A 13,558-nucleotide genomic window follows, 5' to 3' on the forward strand; every position below is an offset into this window, starting at 1 on the left:
ACAAACAAAATCCTCATCAGAAAGTATAATTAAATAATGTAATGGCAATGTAATATAACACTGGTGCCTTTGGGGAAAAAAAAAATGCAACCGTAGAGCTCAAAAGCCAATGTAATATGTTAAAAACAAATGGGCAGATAGTATACTTACAATGTTAAACGTTAAGAATTATTGGAAAAACAATTTATTCTTATTTATCAAATAATACCTGCTTCAAAAAGAGTATGTAATCTTCTGCTTTTAGGTTTATCAGGTCAACACTGTTTTTTCCATTCCCGCAAAGTTTTCTTGCAGGCTGCATTACTACCCACACCATTACAATAATTGAAGTAGAATTATGCATCCACGTCATATGCCACTAAATTAGACCTCTGTTGTTTGTACGTGCATCTCTAACCATGTCAATAAATTTTTATGCCTTGTCATTAGTTTTAATCTCAAGTAAACATGTGGTGCAAGCCTGAGTAAACACTGTATTGGATGAACCAGATCACCTCAGAAAGAAGAAACACTGCTCATGTTTTATCACTGGGACAGTTCCGCTCCTTGTATGGGTTTTCCAACAAGTCTTTATTAATGTCATAATCAAGTCCTTTCAACTGGAAATTACTTTTACATAAAATTAGTATGTTTTCCTTTTTGGGAGGGAGGTGTAATTGGAGCTAGGATTATTTACTAGAAAATGTTTTAGTAAAGAAAATTTTTCTCCTGCATTGTATGAGATGCACACACTTGTTCACATTAGCCTACATCAACATTTTCCCCATAAACTTAACCAACTCCTGTGGGTGCCTAAACTGAACAATTAAGTTATGCTCTATTTACTACTAGTAGATGGTAGTGGATATTGGTGGGAAAAATGAAATACAGTAACATTTACTCATTATGTCAATAGAAAATATATTCCAGATGGTATTACAGTGCTTTCCAAACATGTCATGCTACAAATTAGCAGTATATAAACATAATTTCTAGAAGAAGGGGTTGCACAATAATGATTTAAAAACCATAGTTACCCATTGATGGAAATGCCAGAAAACAAATCAGTTGCTGCTGCGTCTCATGGAAACACATTCTTTTTTGACATTTCCAGCAGTGGGTCAGGGAAATCAAAAGATGCAGTGATTGTTATGGTATTTATCACGAGGATACGATCATTAAAGCCTGACACTGCTGCTGGCTGCACATGAAGATGAGAAGTAGCACAGAAGGTCCATAGTATCGCTGGGCCCCGCCTGGATATTTTACTGCTACTCAGCAGGTTTTTACATACTTTCGCCAGGTTTTACAAATTTATTGTAAGTGCGTGTACATGTGTGATTTATTGTTGTTCAGTGCATCAGTTTAGTTGCAGTTCCCCCACATTGGCCTCTGGGTGTTTGAATTAAAGTAGCCATACATGTACTTTAACCTTGACATAATAATCTCAATCACTGAGTCTCTTCCACTTGTTTGTTCAGGTTTTCTGTCTCTGTCTAATACAGTATGTAGTAAAAGCTTTCTTACGTAGACTGGCCACATTACAAGTGAAAATATTGAATGAGAGCAGCATTGAATATTTAGAATTAATTGGAATTGTGATTACATTTTTATTATGTGTAACCATTATCTGTTATGTCTAGCAAGTTGCTTTATAAGATTTTGTTATGTATATATACTTTATAAATAGGTATTTCTAAACATCTGTACAGATGTTCGGAATTGTTTCTTTCTCCTCTGTGTTATTGTGTGTGCCATGGTGGAATAATTGGAGGACGCATAAAAAGAGGGTGGACGGCAAAGAAGAGGAGGAAGGGAAAAGAAAATTGGGACACTTAATGTGTTAATGTGTCATAGATTGGATGTCAGTTGATGACTACAGGCCAATAAATGTTCTCAGCTGGAGTGTTTTTTCTAATGTTGGGATACATGCCACCATAAAGCCACTGAAAGCAAAGGAACAGGAAAAAGCTATGAAATAATTTTGTGTTTTTAAAGGTTTGCCTGTCTTACACCTTATATCCACAATGTTGTGATCATTTTCTCAAAATGACAGATTTACAAATGATTGGCTAGAAATCCTCATAATATTTCACAATTACATATTATCATAGTGTTTTAAATAGTCCAGTAAGTTTTGACTTTTTGGTAATAAGTGGATTTTGGGAATGATCACATTCTGTATACTATTATAGTAGTAATGTTGACTGAAAATGTTAAGAATGCACCAGTGAAATGCACTTTGACAGCAGAACATACCCCTCTCTGTGAAGTTTGCATGTACCTCACCTCCTTGTTTGGGTTTTCTCAAAGTCATCTGTTTTCCACCCAAAATCCACCCACATGTAAGCCAGGTGGACTTGAAATTATGTGTGAGTATGATTTTCTATGTATTAGCCCACCCTGCAGAAGACTAATGATCTGTCCGGGACGTTCACCAGGGTGAACAGCATAGGCGGCTGCCCCAGATAGAGATTCGTGCAGCTCGTTTTGCCAGCTTTTATTTTGCGTGACAGTTGAAGGCTGCACAAGGTTTCTATTTTGAGCGTAGGAGTTCTTTAGTGTTTTGAGGTTCCTTCTTCCTGATGGTTGTGTTTGATCTTTTTACGAGGTGTTTTAGCATGCCAGCACTCCAGGTGACAGGTCAGGTGTGACGATGAGGTAGTCCTGATTAACTGGCAAACCTGAAAATGTCTGTGGAAAATTTTGAGGTGGCAGTGTGTGGGTGATGTGTAATGTTGGAAACACTGGGTTGCTTTTGGGACATTCTGACAGAACAATAACGTGACAGCTTGTGATTTCAATTGCAATATAATACCTTTTCCCATCAATAGATCAGATATAAATCACAACTCATAGCAATTCATCAGATCAAACCGGCTATAGATGAGTAACTTGACTTGTTTGGTTGGATGTTCATAATAATAACTGCCAGAACACGAGAACCACATGAATGCATACTTAAAGTTACACTGGGAGGACGATTTAGGAAAGAAAGTGACTTATCTGCGTTATATGTTTGGAAAGTCATACAGTACTTTGAGAATACATGGTATTTACTGAAACATAACTCCAATGTCATCTGTTTTTGATATTCTATGTAACATGGGAATTAACATCTGTTGTTGTAGCTGTAGTAAAGCAGCGCGTACTTCTAGAGAAGAGAGAGTTGAGCTGGCTTCTTCTACTGTGTATCATATGAGAGTTATGAAATCTGTCCCAGTGGCAAACAGCCTACTATATGTCAGAGTCAGTAGCGTAGCTGAATAAAATCCTAGTGTAATTTCTTATCAACACAATCTGCATGAGTGTCAACCTGCTGAAGCCGATGTAGTTCTAAAGGACTTCCAGTCAGAGACTTCTGTATTCCTACCAACAAACTGTCACATTCTGCTAAGGAGCTAATAGCATCTGACAGCAGGTACACAGTTGCAATCATGTCACCATCTGACATGCAAACCATACTCCTCCCATGTCAAGCCCAATCCTGCCACCCCGCACCTCTCTCACCACTCCCCTTCCATTAGATTCCACTGTTTTCGTCCTGATAAGCAGACTTCATCCCAAACATATTATATCTATTCAGTCAGGGGGATTAAGTGTAGATACATGACATTTTGGGCCATTCCAAGAACCTGGGTTCATGTATAAACAACTCCTACACTATGTCAAATAAATATTTATCTTTGCTCATAGAACTTCTTGAGATAGTGTTAACACTTCTTAGAGAAACAATTACATTTGTCGATGGAAAACTAAGAGTCCTCATGGAAATACAAGTGTATAATGTGAGTAAAGCTAAGAATGCTTTTAGAGATTCAAGGCTATTATACTGATGAAAATGACAAACAAGTTAATGAAGGTTTTGTGTGTGATCATGTATCATGGTGTCTCCTTGTTTTGACTTCAAATTTTACTTTTAAATAATCCTTAATTCTACTTAACAGGGGCTATTAGAGTAAGAATACACAAAAAAAGACATATTAAGATTATGATGATTATAATTAGTGGTAATGTGTTTTTTTTTTTCTGTTTTTTTTTTTTTTTTTTTTTTCCTCAGTAACAGGCTCAGGCCACACCAGAAGATGCAACGACACAGAGAAGGCCTACTGTGTGAATGGCGGCGACTGTTACTTCATAGAGGGTGTAAATCAGCTCTCCTGCAAGTGGGTTATCTCCTTTATTTTTGGATTCACCTTGAATGTTGCATTTCCTTTGTCAACCTTTCTTCTTTTTGAGATTCATTGTCCCCCATAGTTTAAATGAAAACAAGTTTTGTTTTTTGTTTTTTTTACTCTATAATATTCTTCAACCACCTACCTACAAATTTTTATCTTGGTGTTTATTTTCCTGATAGCACTAGATTCCCATTCTTCTTTCTTTCAGCGGCAGAAGCAGCAGCAGCAGCAGCAGCAATACATCACAGAAAAAAAAAAAAACTGCCAGTCAGCTTAACTACCCACCTGTTGTGTATTTTAACACTAATAATGGAGTGAGGCGGTGGTGTGCTCATCCTTTTAAGCCATGTTTAGTGTACAGGAGGGCTGCACATTAAAAGCCCTTTCAAAATGTCACGAGGCACTGGTTTAGTAGTGAGCAAATATTTATGCTTGTTAGAGGCCCCCAATGAGGTAAACTGAATCATTGCTTACATTTGAGGTCCTTGGAAGAGGGGATCAAGACCTATGTGTAAAGTGTGCTGGAGAAACCATGTGTCTCTGCTTTTCAAGAAGAAAATGGGTTGATATCACAGAAACAACCTTTTTTTTTTTCCATCTTTGACATTTACTTTTTAGTTTGTGTTGGACTTGAGGTCAAGAAACATTATTTGGAAACATTTCAAACAAACAGTTTTTTCTTTTTTTTTCTGTTTTTCAGATCACTAACAAATTTTTCTATCTTTACAGCTGCAGCAGTTAGTCGAATCATGAATTAGGTTATCGTAAGAAAATTAACCAGCAAATATTTTGATAATCTAAAAATAATTTTTAAGCAGAAATTACAGTTTTCATCTTCCCACATGTGAATACTGACTGGTTGGTTGTCTATACAGTACACTGAATATATTTGTGCTTTGGAATATAGGTCAGACCATACAAGCAGGTTTATATTAGGTATGATTTTTTTTTTTTTTTTTTTTTGGAGTATAGTTAAACTAAAAAATTTCCACATTATCTCCTGTCATGGTTGTCTCATATTGTGTTGCATGTTCTGTTGGACCATATGTCGACAAAGCATAATCCCATTGGATGGTTGGATATAGAGATGAGACTTCTGTGCCCAGTTGGCCCAAGGAAGAATGCTCGACAAGCAGTGAGGACATGGCTGCAACAGCCGTTCAATACACTGTGTACAAATTGGAGGCAGCAATAACTCAATTGCTGCAGCTAATTCACTCACGGCTGGGGCATGGGTCCAGAAAAGTTGGATAATGCAGTGAAGGCCTGCAGGGATTTGTTGCCCCACAGCCGTTTCATTCAATATAGGCCAGGCTTCAGTGGGTATTACTCACTGACTAAACAAGTCCTGCAGACAGCTAGCCCAGCTCGTTCACTTTAAGGTATAAACTTAGTTTTGGTGAAAGGTAAGGTTAATAAGTACGTAACTGATTACAGTTTTGTTTCCCAGTGATTTCCTAAATAGATATATTTTTAAATTTCAGGATTTTTTGAAAACATCAACTATAAATTCATAGATAAATGTTTCAATCAACTGTTATTGGAAATAATCCTCATTTTGGAGAAAATTGATCGATCAACAAACAATTTCAGCTCTAAAAGTTGATAAAGTACACAGTTTTTTTTTTTGTTTTTTTTTGTTTGAAAAGGTGCAATGGGAAGTTGTATCAAGTCATCTCTCTGTGGTACTTTAAAAAGGAATGGGCTAAGTTTATTATGATAACACTTTACAATAAGGGTACAACTCACACGAAAGTAATGTTTAACGCATGGTTCACAATGGCTACTAATAACACTTTCTGAAGTCACTGCAGCTTTGTGTGATTAGCTGACACTTAATAGATCATCACTTAAGAAATGTTAATTTCTTAAAAGTTTTTTAACACAGTTCATTTCAGGTCATGCATTTGATCCGCATCTCTATATGGACAACAAAATGTGTTTTGTTGGAAATATGATGCTTGTCTGTCGATTGTGAAGCAGCATGGAAATTAGCTGGGATAGGCTCCAGCAGATCCCTGTGACCCTAAATAGGAAGGAAAGATAATGAATGAATGAATGATCTATTAAGTATTGAACTAATCACACAAAGCTGTAGTGACTTCATAAAGTGTTAATAATAGCTATCATGAATTTATGATATATCCTGTATTAATACATGCATTAAGCCATTGTGAATCATGTGTTAGTTAAACATTACTTCTGTATATGAGTTGTAATCTTATTGTAAAGTGCTTCCTGTTTATTTTAGTTGAAGTAATGGAAAAAATAGCAATAATTTTGTTCTTACTGAACTTAAAGATAATAGTGTGATAAGAGACTTTATAGCTGCACCACATTTAAATATTTGTACACTTTTCTGATTTTTTTAATTATGGAGCGACAGTCCATTTCTTTCATCTCCCAGCCCAGTTTGGTCTAGGTGGTGATGTCCCCCAGTTAAACACCATCAGTCAGGATGAGTAATTTAATGCTGACTGTTATGGTGCTCCTGGGAGGCATTGTGTGAAACCAGTAAATCACAGGCAATGACCTTTGTTGGATTGGTGGTCTGGTTGTGACTGTGAGTGGAATGTCGGTGCCCCTAAAAGACCAACTGCTCATCCTAATAGAAGTAAAATGAGGAAAAATGGTTTGGCCCAACAGACTTGATGCTGCTGATACAGTAGTCTGTCTTTAGTTACAAAAATAAACCTACATATTAGAACACTTGTCATGACTCTGACTTATGTTTCAAAGCACAAGTAAACATTATTTTTCCACTGAGAAAAATATTCAAAATTTACATCCCCAAAACAAAATTCAGGATTTTATTATTTTTATTTTTAATTTGGCTACTTTATTTATCTGTCCTGTCATATAGTTTATAAAAATGTCATGTTTGCAGGTTATGACCATGACTACCAGACTCCCAACAGGTACCAAGAGAAGAAACTGCATTACCCCAATTTCATCTTTGCAGCACAGGATTCCTAGGATTGATTTATTGATTATATACACAGCAGTGCATGGTTTATCTCCAGCTGCATTAAACTTTTACTCATGAAAGTTGCTCTTCTCTCATTTCCCAGTTACAGACTGAGGTCAAAGAGAGAATGGGAGTTTGCTGTTGGAGCCCTTAAAGCCTATATATTATTCCCTTTTCATATTGTCATGTTCAGCCTGTTTTTGTAAAGCTACAATTTATTGATTTGGTAATTTTATTCACTTAGTATTGTTTTCCTTTTCACTTTTTTGAAATATTTGACTGGTGAAATATCCCACTAAAATTGTATTTGTATTCAAAAAAGTATTGTGGTTGTTGTTATTGTTTTAATAACAATAATTATTATTTTTATTTACAGTGGGACTTACTCATTTTTAATGGGAATATGAACATGTGCCTCATTTTGGTTTTTCCAATATGGCTTCATTGTGACCTTTGACAATATGTGTGAAGGGATATTAATCCATAACATTACAGTGCACCTCACTTCCTCTGTTTTCTTTTCATACCACTTGTCCACTTCTTCCCAGATGTCAGCCTCCATACTTTGGCCCACGATGCTTACAGACTGAGCCCCGGCGGTTGTCCATGCCCAATCCAAGTATGTTCACTTGATATGAGCAGCTGAGAAAAGAGGCACAGTTGTCACTGGATTACCTCTGTGGACTGCTGCTGCCCCCAGCCCCCAGTTCTTTTCCTCTTTCTCCTCCTCTTTCTCCTTCTCAGGTCAACACGCAATGAGCTGTGCACTACACCACATACATGGTGGTGTCATCCATGGGAACACTCTGCTTCTGCTGTCCGTAGTTGTGCTGTTGTTCTAATTCTATGTTTTTCTGCCTCTCTCCCTCCCTCTCTCCCTCCCTCCCTTCTCATTTTTTTCTTGCAAATACTCTCCTTTTCACTCCACTCTTGCCCTTTCTGTCTCTCTCTCTCTTGCTCTGTTTTCCTTCCTTTCCCTCACTCATCCACCACCCTTCTCCTCCCTCTGGCTTTTGTTTCTTTCCATCAGGTGTCCAAATGACTTTACTGGTGATCGCTGTCAAACCTACGTTATGGCCAGTTTCTACCGTATGTCAATTTCCTCTTCTGTCACTCTGTCAGACTGTCCTTGTGGTATACGTGCATGCTGGGTGTAGAGAGATTGCATTAATTTCCTGTTGTTACCTAATAGTTGTGTCTGCGCCTCCTCTGATGACTCATTCACAAACTGGCATAGTATAGTAGAGTCTGTCATTGTGCTTGGACTGCATGTGGTATTGTCTGCCCTCACAGTGTATTGCATGTGCACTCTCAGAATACAAGCGGATGGTAATTTTGAAAGCAACAAGTAGGCAGATGAGTGCTTTGTGGCTTTGTGGAAGTTGACTGGCATCAGCTGCATGTAATGGAAAAACACTTACTAAAACCCTACCTTTGGCTCACTTGCTAACAACGCTTGTTTATGCAATCATCTGCAAGCACAAGCAGTATGATCTTATATGAGCTGATCCATGGATGGAAAACCAGACATAAACAATTAGCAAATAATTAATAGGCATAATTAGTGACTTTTATATATACTTTTTTTATATGATTGTGAAATGGTGAATAGTTATCTATAGTATCAGTAATACATTAGCTTTTTATTTGAAAAATCACAATGATCTATTCATTTACAGCAAAAATTGACTTGCTTACTTTACTTTAAATATTCTCACTCGTTCCTCATGCCACCTAAACGTGGCATAATCTGCCTAGCCATCAAACAGAAGCACAATATTTCACTTTCAGAACAGTCAATAACTTGCTTAACACATCAATTACAGCCGGCTTCTAGTAAACACCGAACGTTGTTAAGAATACGGAAAAAGATTCAGCAGATTACATTTACTGCTAATGCATATTATTTCAGAATTAGCAACAAAATGGTGCTCTCACAGGAGATGTCTTAGCTTAAAGTTCACACGCTATACTAGATTGCTGTGTCAAAGAACTTTGCTTGCCTGGGGTAAAGAGTAGTCAACTCTACACACGGTACATCAGCAAACACATCCATCATTTGCAGAATTAGATTAAATGATGGTTTGTGGGGAACTGCATCTTGATAGATCTTGCCCCAAAGGTTTTTTTGCTTAGAAAATCATCTGCATGTTCTGGAATCATGCTTCAGATTTTTCAGAACTTATTACTGCTGTTTTTGTGTTTACAAACCAATTTTACCTATTGGTTGGTTACTTTTAAAGTATCTCAATGTGATATTGAAAATAGTGAATGACCTGACAGTAATGAAAGATAAACAATGTGGCTTGGACATACTTCTCTGATGTAAACATATACAAGACTAAAGGTAGTCTGTAATAATATAGAGTTAAATACAAAGCCTATAATTCATGTCATAATAGCAAAGAATCTCCTGCTATCTTGCTGCACATATCAGCGTCATGTCTTAGCAAGCCCATGTGGTTACAATTCAGTGTAGCATTACAGTTGGAAAATAACTAACTGCATCTGCTTTTGGAGTTGCCTGATACTGCTTAGAGTCTCATCCTGTAGTGTTGTACAGCTTACAGATAGTGTTTGTTGTATGTTGGCTCAGAGTACAATGCAAAAACACCCTTCTTAACAGCAAGTAATTTCATCTCGCATTAAGTCATAATGCACTGTGCTGAAATGACTTGTTTTTTTGGCAGAGTAGACAGTGGTGTGTGGGAGCTCTTTCCTACACTAGCTCAGTTTTTCTGCATTCTGTTTAACTTCAGTGCAGCTGTGCAAATGCATCAAGGACAGCATTTATTTCCAGTTCTTGTCCAGCCACTTGAACACAGACCAAGCTTTGATTACTTGGTTTACATGCTTATATGTTCCAGTCAATGCCCTAACTATTTGTGTGAAAACAATGGGATTTAGTAAAACCAACAGTAGGACAAGATGCATTTGCACCACACAAAAGTGAGAAATAACTGTTCTTGCTCCATATCCCACTATAATGGGAAGAACTCGCATGTAAACTTTGTAAATTTATATTTTTAGTTATCACCTCTAAGTTTATTTTAAAGCTAACATTTCAAATAGAAAATATTAGGCCTTCACTCGATTTAAGTGTAAGAACGAAATATAATTTTCTACATGTCTCTTAAACTGTCAAAGCCATATTCAGCCTTGTTATATGTAGTTTATGCAGACTTTAAAGTGTGCAATGTAGTTCCATCATTAATTTTTTTGGATTAGATGGATTTGGAAGTATTACTGGCCTCTCGCATATTTTCCATTTTCCACTCTCAATTAAGGAGAATAAATCAGATTTTCTCTCAAAGAGCAGGCACATGTGTGCACACACATATCCATCCCATACTGAAAGACCCTCTTTCTAGAGGGGCACCTCCCATCCCCAGGAGATACCAAAGAGAAGGAGGATGGCTACTGCTGCTCTGCCATAAGGGCCTGGCTTAACAAGAGCATGTTGTCATAAGAACAGCTGGGACTTTGTTTAACCCAAGTAAAGCAAGTGAGCTATTAAAGATATGGACTCAGCTGGTTTGTGCAAACTCCCTGTGGCCTCACTAAGTGTACTGTAAAACTTAAAGGCCCACTATGATTTTTCATGTGTGATTCAGTGTGATTACTCGGATACTGCACAGATACAGTCCTTTTAACTTGCCTGTTCATGTGATGGGCGTGTTTGCCGTTTTTAGAAAGCACAAAACTGAAAGCACTGATAATCTCAGCAGATGACGTGTATTTCCCAATACAGTAGCAATGACAGTCACTATGTGCCGAATATTCCCATTAGAACGTTTTGGGGTTTTTCTGTAATGAAATAGTGGTTTGTGCAAACCTGAAACAGAAAAACATTTTACCTAACAGGTAAATCCAGAGACAAACCCAAGACATATTAAAAGAAATTGAATGAAACCATATTAGTCGTAAATATTATAGTGTTATAATGGCAGCTGGATAGTCGTGTAATCTAGTAGCGTGGTCTGATGTGTGTGTTGCATGCTCTAAGTCTTTGATATTACTGACCATGTTGTTCTGACAATTACTGACACATTTTTTTTGTCTCAGTTGCTGTAATGTCTAGTTTTGGTTGCTCCACTATATGTTAGAAGGTGGCACTTTCTTAATCTGCAATTTTGTTTCTTTTTTTCTTCCAACTGTCAACCCTCTGCAATGGCAGAGCATCTTGGGATTGAATTTATGGGTATGAAACAATCTATTTTGATTCTCAGTCCTAGAAATACCTACTAAATAGACGTCCACTGTTTTGACATGCTCCCGTTTCGTCTCTGGTGTGAACTGTAAAGCATTTTGTGCCTCGATTAACCGTTCAGTCTCTCAATCAATCATACCATAACTCATCAGAATGACAAACCCTCAGTCAATTTAGCCAAATATCCATCAAGCATCATTAACATGGATGTAATCACTTGCACCTTTTATACATGTGTAATGAAAAAGTATGACTAGTTAACAGAGCATATCTTCCCTTTGCGACAGACTTTTCTTTTGATTCCTCCTTTCATCTGTACCAAGCATGATCTATCATGTTTGTTGCTACCACATGTGTTTATGCAATCTTCCATTCTCTCATGACCATCTTTACATGTTTTTCTTTGCCTTTATTTTTGAGCAATATTGTCCATTTTTCTTGCATCACCCCATCATTAGAATAGATGAAGTGTAACTAAAGTATAAAGTGTAAAATATAATACCTGTGTTTGAAGTAGGCCTATCCCTTAGTTGCTGTGATGTGAGCATGCAATGCTATATTTAGAAAACGCAGTCGCATTTTTCTTCTATCTCCTGCTATTTTCGTCCTTCTTCATTGTTAGCTCTTGTTTTCTGCTAACATTTCCAGAAAAGTACTTTAGTGGTTGAGATCACGTAATTATACATTAATATATAATAAGTGATGAGGACATTTATTTACTGGACCACGAAGATATTTGGTTATTATAAAAACACCAGTATCATTTCTTCTGCATGAAATTCATTATCAGCAGATAACAAGCCAAATAGTTTAAATATTATCCAGCATGCTCCTATAAATAAACTGACTTAAGTGATTTATTTGGGGTGTCAGAAACTTGACACAAATTGGCACGCTGATGTAAAATGGCTACTGGTGAATTAAAAGAGGAAGCCTCAGCTGGAAGTTATACATATTCTATTCATTTAATTACATTATTTATTATAGACCACACTACCTCTTTTCTCCATCTTTTCCACTGGGGAAATAAAGAGTCTACCTCAACATCACAAAAGTTCTTCTCTGGAAAAGGCAAAAAGCATCAATCAGTAATTCTCCAGTTTCATTTTTCATGATGTTTGATTTAAAAATTTCATAAACTGTTGTAATATAAGATTTCATTATTGTGTTTACTAAATGCCTGAGTAGATGAAGACTTCTGTGCCAAGAATACCGCTGCATCCTGATAATCTTATGAAAATTGAGTAATTCAACTCCAAAATCAGAAGACTATGTCAGCTGTGTACTGGTGGAGTACTACAGTTTTGACAGTCATCATACACCTGAACCATTATAGAAATTGTATTTAAAATTGCTTGGATTCTTAGAGAATACAGTCACTCAAAAGACGTCAACTATTGCTGAGCTTCTGCCCCCACCTGCGCTGCTTTACTGCAGCACAGGGAGCAACAACATCTGTTGTATTTGTGATTACGTGAGAGGAGACGTTTGACTGTGAAGCGAGTTGTCAGGGAAGGCAAGATGAAGCCTCATACTGCTCAGGATTTAGTCAAAAATAGAAAGAAATGTAAATGTACAGTGAAAAAGTAGCAACCTGCACCTTCAAGAGACTGATTTTTTATTTTTATTTTTTTTTTATTCCTGTTATTTCTCTCACTGTGTGCATGTGGTGTGTGTGGGTGCATCTGTGTATCTGTCGGTGTGATGTTAACAGAGGCAGAGGAACTCTACCAGAAAAGAGTCCTGACAATCACGGGTATTTGTGTGGCTCTGTTGGTGGTGGGCATCGTGTGCGTGGTTGCCTACTGTAAAACCAAGTAAGTCCAGCCAATAAAGGGATCAGCTCATTATTACTGAACATGTAGCCTTTCCTGCTATATTTAACTTATACTCATGCCACTGACATACTGTTTAACAATGCCTGTAATATGCAGAACAGGTAGGCAGAATAAGTTACAGAATAAGTTCAAATAAATCACTGACTGATATTTACTCTACAGGAAACAAAGAAAGAAGATGCACAATCATCTGCGACAAAACATGTGTCCAGAACATCCCAATCGTAACCTAGCTAACGGACCCAATCACCCAGGACCAGGCCCAGAGGAAATCCCTATGGTGGATGTGAGTTTCTGAAAGTATTCCTTAAGTTGTTAATATATACATATACAGATGTGCACTAAGTATTATGCTTGGTTATGTAATCAAAGCTTATCTTTGTTC

General features: G+C 37.0%; 1 protein-coding gene across 5 annotated transcripts in view; it reads left to right on the plus strand.

Moving 5' to 3' along the window:
* nrg2a (neuregulin 2a) overlaps nucleotides 1-13,558 on the plus strand; it is a 66,461-nt gene that overhangs the window by 46,368 nt on the left and 6,535 nt on the right. For 2 of the 5 annotated variants that reach the window (XM_026328128.2, XM_026328124.2), the window contains exons 4-8: nucleotides 4,040-4,145; nucleotides 7,674-7,744; nucleotides 11,303-11,326; nucleotides 13,050-13,152; nucleotides 13,336-13,459. In XM_026328128.2, the coding sequence (XP_026183913.1) occupies nucleotides 4,040-4,145; nucleotides 7,674-7,744; nucleotides 11,303-11,326; nucleotides 13,050-13,152; nucleotides 13,336-13,459 (428 nt within the window). Of the gene's footprint in view, nucleotides 1-4,039; nucleotides 4,146-7,673; nucleotides 7,745-8,155; nucleotides 8,215-11,302; nucleotides 11,327-13,049; nucleotides 13,153-13,335; nucleotides 13,460-13,558 lie in introns of all 5 variants that reach the window. The other 3 variants (XM_026328125.2, XM_026328127.2, XM_026328126.2) reach the window with 3 other exon arrangements.

The sequence above is a fragment of the Mastacembelus armatus genome, chromosome 14, assembly GCF_900324485.2.
Source record: "Mastacembelus armatus chromosome 14, fMasArm1.2, whole genome shotgun sequence".
Lineage (NCBI taxonomy): Eukaryota > Metazoa > Chordata > Actinopteri > Synbranchiformes > Mastacembelidae > Mastacembelus > Mastacembelus armatus.